Below are 6,000 nucleotides of genomic sequence, written 5' to 3' on the forward strand. Positions count from 1 at the left end.
GAGGGTGTGAGGTGTTGCATTCGTACACGCCTTCACCTGCTCCCCTCGTCCATGGCCGAGAACAATGAGTTACTCCCCGCTGACAGAGATGGCACTATCCTTCTCGTCAGACGAGCTCTCGGTTCCGGCGTCGGGGTTGTTGCGGATGAGATACTGCCGCATGTCGGAGCCGTCAATGGCCCACGACTTGACGACCTCGAGACCCGCCTCGGCACACATCTTGCGGACGTCCCTCTCGGACCGCTTGTGGGCGTCGAACCAGTCAATCTCGAGACCCGCCCTCAACGTCGTGCCCTGCGTCTCCGACACGACGTCCCGCTTGGCCTTGACGAAGAAGCGGTGGCGCTTCTCGTCCTCCTCGATCTCGGCGCAGATGTCCCAGTCCCGGGGCCGGAAGATGGGCTCCCCCAAAAGGGCGTTGGCGTGCGCGAAGCCGTTGTAGAAGAAGCTCTCGAACAGGGCCGGGTGGCTGTGGTAGGCGTCCCAGACCTTGTCCGAGGTGACGTCGTGGCCGTCCATGCCGGCGAGGATGAGGTCGCCCGGGCGCATGAGGGCGGCCCAGTCGCGGAGGGAGGCGACCGCCTTCTTCCAGGGGTCGTTGAAGAGGACGGAGCCGAGGGAGAGGAAGACGCGGGGGGCGGCCGTGATGGTCTCGGCAAAGGCGAGGCCGGCCTGGAAGTCGCCCCAGAGGCCCGCCATGTGGACGCTGCCGCCGACGTGGCCGGGGGCAAGGTCCTCGAGGTTGGAGGTCAGCGAATGCTTCGAGATGTCAAGAGCGAGGTAGGTCGCCTTGCGGCCGCGGTGCGCCAGCTCCTCGAGCAGATAGTTGACCTTGCGCATGTCTCTGGAAAGGAAACAAGTCTTTTGGTTAGCCAAATGCCCGTCATCATCTCTACGATGTATCTTATCAAAAGGGGTGAAGGAAAAGGAAGAAAAAGAAAGGAGGGGACTTACCCTGCGCCCAGATCGATCAGCGTGGCGTTGTCGGGGATGTAGTGCTCCGCCATCTCCCCGCTGTTCCTCTCGAACAAGGCGATCTCGTCGCGCGTCTGGTAGAACTGGGGCGTGAAGATGATGTCGGCCCAGATAGCCAGGCCCTTGTCGTCGTACAGAAGCTCGTCGGGCATGGTGGGCAACTCACCGCCGACGACGGGGTTCTTGGCCACGACGAAGACGCGGCGCAGGTTTTCGAGTATGTTTGACGACATTTGGCCGCCTCCAATGTCAAGTACGCCGCCGTGCTCGGGAACGACCATGTTTGACCGGGCTGCCATTGTTGCGGGGCGTTCTTGGTGTGTGGTAGTAGTAGTAGTAGTAGTAGTAGTAGTGGTGGCGGTAGGAGTAGGGAGCGGATATATCTCGATAGATCGTTGCCGTTCAGAATTGATGAACAGAGTAGAGAGACAGCGGAGAGAGGAATTGAGTTCTTCTTGTCAGGGTTATGATAACCTGGAAAAGAACATCAATTTACCTGCCTTTATATACATGCCTGTCCGGAGTCTGCCGTCATTCACTTCAATCACCTTTTCCATCCCTCCTCCTAGGCAGCCCCGACTTGCGCCTACATTCACCTGCTTCGCCTGGACTTCGCATCACAGAATGGTAACACCTTAATTGTCCCGCCCGTCCCTTGGCGACGAGTGTTCCGAGCGGCTTTCTCTCCTGGGCACTCGGCTCCGTAGTTGCCTCACATATGCAGACCGGGTTGCTGAGATGCGAGACCCCTAGCATCCATGCCCTCTTGAGAGCTTCAATTCCGTCGGATAATGGAGGGGACTCACTTCGTGCAGCGCCATGGCAGGGGAGAGGTTGCTTCAGGCAAAACCCCCACGAAAGGGATACTCGGCTACATCAGGTGCATTGAAAGAGAGAATAAAAGCGGCTCTGGTTCTCTCATTTCTCCTCTTGGCGTACCATACAAAGCCCTACTTTGGTTCCTTCCTCTCTCGGTCAGAAAAAAAGCAGCCAACCACCATGCTGCAGGAGGTCGGTCAACATGCATGCAACACGTGTGCGGTGATGGTGTCCATCGCTCGCCGGTTGAAAATTGCGTGTACTGAATTTGAATCCGGGGAAGGTGGGACTTTCTAGGGTAGGACTTGGTGCATATGAGTGGTCAGTGGACACATGAATCAACTGATGATGTTGTTGTGATGGAGGCCATCTCCACCAAAGCGCATGTTTGTTCTGAAGCCTTACGACGTGATGCGGGGACCTGATGGTCTGCCGCAGCCGCCGTGGCGTCGAGGCTTCGGACTCGGTCATCGAGCCGGTGGCGATGAGGCGCATCTGACGAAAGAGACAGCGGCCACGCGGTCAAGTTGATGAGACTCGCAGCACTCTCATGGTACGGTTGTCGTCAAATTTGTTCGGGCGACCATTTTGTTTATGCAGCCTAACTGGTCTGTGCCGACGGCGTCTTGGGTGAACGCACACCGGCGCCGGGTGGCTTTCCGGAGCGGGCCGCTGGGAAAGGAGACGGCGACTGCACATGGCCTCATGATGGCCTCTGCGGTCGTGGACCACCACGCCAGTCGCTGGATGCAACCCTAGCACGTTGCAAATCCACAAGCATATGGACTGTGCCGCTCCAGACCGGTCGGATAGGTCTCCATCCGAAGCAACGCCTCATTTGAGGCCAAGAGCCCGACATGCAATGAGATTGTCTTCTGCATAGACTGGCATTCTGGTCACATTCGTTAGGAGACCGGGTGTCATTACGCATCCCTATCCATGAAGGCTGCCAGTACGCCAAAGCAACTGTCCGGCGGGTGACTCGCAACAACGGCAGGTTTACTCACGCAAACCCGCCTGATAAGAAGTAAGAAGCTGGCAGTATTGTTTGGGCACGTCAGCGGGGAGACGGGCCAGAAGCGACAGTACGTATGCAGCTTTGGTCGAGGTTCGGGCTCCGGTAGGGATGCGTTGCTGCGGAGCTCGGGGAGTTGCAAACATCCACGTATCCACGACCTCGGACAACGCTGATGGGACTAGAGCCAAGCACGAATGTGGCACGGCTGGCCCGAGAGAACATTGGATTTGAGCGAGCCCTAGGTCGTCGCTGGTAGCGCACGCGCATTTGAAAGGGATGAATGTGGCTGGGGCCTAATCCTCCATCGTTAATCCACCACAGCTCGTGATCCTGGATGTCAAAGAGGCTCGGGGCATATACATCGTGGTGGACGACTTTGTCAAGTTTCGGGTGGTTGTTTTCTTCCCCGGACTAGATCGTCTAACCGTCCAGGTTGCTCGGCAATCACGAGTGAACCGTCTTGTCGGATATCCCAGAGTTCGGCAAGACAGGTAGAACCCAGGCTCTCAGCGAGGCTAGCCAGGGCCAACGTTGCTCTCGCAAGGCCCAACTCCCCTGTTCAGCAATCAACTTGCGTCGAGTCAGGGCCATGGAACTTGGAAGTGCCCGTTGGATAGTCAAGAGCTGCCCCCGACAGTGCCTCTCGGGCACAAGGGGCCGTGCAGAACCTGGGATCTGTCAACCTCACGAGGCAGAGACCCAAGCATGTCATCGAAGGCTGCAATATCAAGGATAAATCTGACAAAGTCCATATGCCATCTCGGGGGCAAACAATGAGTTGAGCAGCCCCATCACAAATGAGACCAAGGTATTGCAGATCTTCGATTTCGCAGCCGTGCAGACAGAGCAAGCTTGTGCGCGAGGCACGAGGCCTGGGAATGGTGGAGATGCAGTGGCCATCATGAGGTGAGGGTGTGGATCGGTTACTAGCTCAGCCTGTGGGAGTTTGAGCCCTGTTACTTGACTCAGTTCTCGCTCCCGGCCTGATTGAATTTCCATAGTGGTTTCAGGACGGGAGAGGTTGGCAAAGATGCTTGGTCGAGAGATTCGCCTCCCATGGCTGGCGCGTCTCGACAGTGCAGCATGAAGAGATGAACGTTGAGATGATCAGTGTGGAAGCCCAATGGTGCCCAAGGTGGAGGCCAGCAAGCCTACGATGTACAGTTCGGCTGGGGGTTATGGACTGGCGACTTTGAGGTTGGCATCGGGACCTTCTAGAAGCTTGGGATAAAAGTCAGTTGCGAATCTACGATGTAAGTTGCAAGTGCAACGTTGTGGCTCCCGGGCGGCGTGACTTGTGTGTTCGTCCCCCGTTTCGTGCCGATTCTCCCAAAGTCCACGGGACCATCGAATGCCGAGGCTTCGGTGCAGAGCCTCAAGAGACGATGACCGGCGGCGGCGGCGGTGGCGGCGGCGGCCGTCGCGTGTACAGGTAATGGCTTGTTTGGCCCATGACCGCGGTCAGTTTTTACGGAAGCATTATGTACCGGTCCTCTTCTTTTCCAGAAGCCTGGCAAGCTGCAAGGATGATAGTGGAACGGCGGAAATGCCGGAGCCGCCACAGGGTGATCCATCGAGAAAGGCTCTGGGGTCGATGCCGATTCAAAGCATGTTGTCCATTCATGGTTTGCCGATTCTGTGTGTCTAGTCGAACGGACATGGTCTGCCCGGACACTCGGAGCGTCGTCTATGCACTGCGTAGCCGGCGAGAGGGGTGCGAGAGCGCCCGTGTGAATATGGCGAGGTCCTTGCCAGGCAGTCAAGACGACAAGTCATCAAACAGCCAGGCGACCGCCATGCCCTTGGGATTCTCACAACCCGTGACGCAAAGACCATCAAAGCCCCCGTCAAGTGAGCATTGCTGCAAGCTTGGCAATTCAAGTTGACTTGTTCCTATGGGGTGTTGGCGCCTTGGAGGACCGGATTCGGGACTGCAAAAAAAGGACGGTGCAACATGGCCAGCTGGCGGTCATCTCGGAGTCAGTTCATCCCACTCAGCTAGGTTTAACTAGGAGACGTAGTTTCCTCGTGTGAGTGGGTCTAACGAGATTTAACATGCATATCCCTTCAACTGCCGACTGTCTGCGTGGTGCTCCCTGGCACAATCTGACGTTGCAACTTGTCGTTCTCGCCCGCTAGTGGAAATGCAAGCAGGGCAACGAACGTGAGGCAAGGCAGAGCTAGTGCCTTTCGGACGCTTGCCAACGAAGCTGGGACAGGGCAACTGACGGAGATCGCCAGAAGCCAGGTTTCGGCACGGGCGTTTCATGCCCAGATCGGGGAAGGATGGTTGTATGGATTTGGACGAAGTTATGCAGTGACACCAGGCGCCACGGCCGACGGAGAATCCATTCACACATACGGTCATTGTCGAAGATTTTTGACAGAACCGATTGGGGGTGTGGTACGGATCCTAAGTTCTGGGAGTGCTCGTTGGCAACGATCGGAAGACCAGGGGCGAGGCAATTGGCGACCCCATTTTGCAGGCTCCCCCCCCCTTCCTTTCTCACCTCGCCCTTAACCCTGACTAGCTCACCAACGGGACAGTTCCTGTTGGCTGACATGTGCATCCGCCACAGCGAGAGACCTTGGCAGGGGAGCGCACTGGGGGAAGTCATGTAAGTTTTTTTCTTCATTCAGGCAATGCGACAATTGAAGCTTAGTAATGCCTTTGTCCTGTCAAGCTTGCCCACATTGTGCCAGCGTGGGATGGGTGGATGGATGGATTTAGGGGGAGCATTGACTTGAGTACTGTAATCGAACGTCGAGATCAGGCCCAGCGTTCGTCGTGTGTGCCGTGGTCCCGTGTATGTCCCTGGTGCAGTCGAATGGACATTGGGTTGGGAGATGTCGATGCTTGGAACGAAAGGCGGCGACGGACGGGAGAGAGGTGCGTTCAATGCATGGCAGGGTATGTGCAGAAGGCGTCCACGTCAACAGGACACGTTGGCCTCGTGGATTCGGGACTTCCAGAGTCTGGGTGCCGCCTGCCATGTCCAACAAGTACACGGCTTCAGCTTGTGCATGGAGCTGCAAAGAACGGCGGCGGCATGTCTCCACGGACGGGGAGAAAGAAAGACGCCCAAGCGAGGAGAGAAGACTGAGACAAAAATAGACGAGATTTCCGGTTTCATGGCCCTCCCCAACGATGCTGAAATGACCTAGGCCGTCCTCATCGGGAAGGGAAG

General features: G+C 57.0%; 1 protein-coding gene across 1 annotated transcript; it reads right to left on the bottom strand.

Annotated features, from left to right (window-relative positions):
* Positions 1–69: 69 nt before the first annotated feature.
* On the bottom strand, positions 70–1,274 carry CH63R_08036 (Duf323 domain-containing protein; the record flags this gene model as incomplete). Its single annotated transcript, XM_018303010.1, has 2 exons — positions 70–844; positions 955–1,274. The coding sequence occupies 2 exons, from the start codon at positions 1,272–1,274 to the stop codon at positions 70–72; spliced, it is 1,095 nt and encodes a 364-aa protein (XP_018157788.1).
* Positions 1,275–6,000: the final 4,726 nt, after the last annotated feature.

This window comes from Colletotrichum higginsianum, chromosome 5 (genome assembly GCF_001672515.1).
Source record: "Colletotrichum higginsianum IMI 349063 chromosome 5, whole genome shotgun sequence".
NCBI classification, from domain to species: Eukaryota; Fungi; Ascomycota; class Sordariomycetes; order Glomerellales; family Glomerellaceae; genus Colletotrichum; species Colletotrichum higginsianum.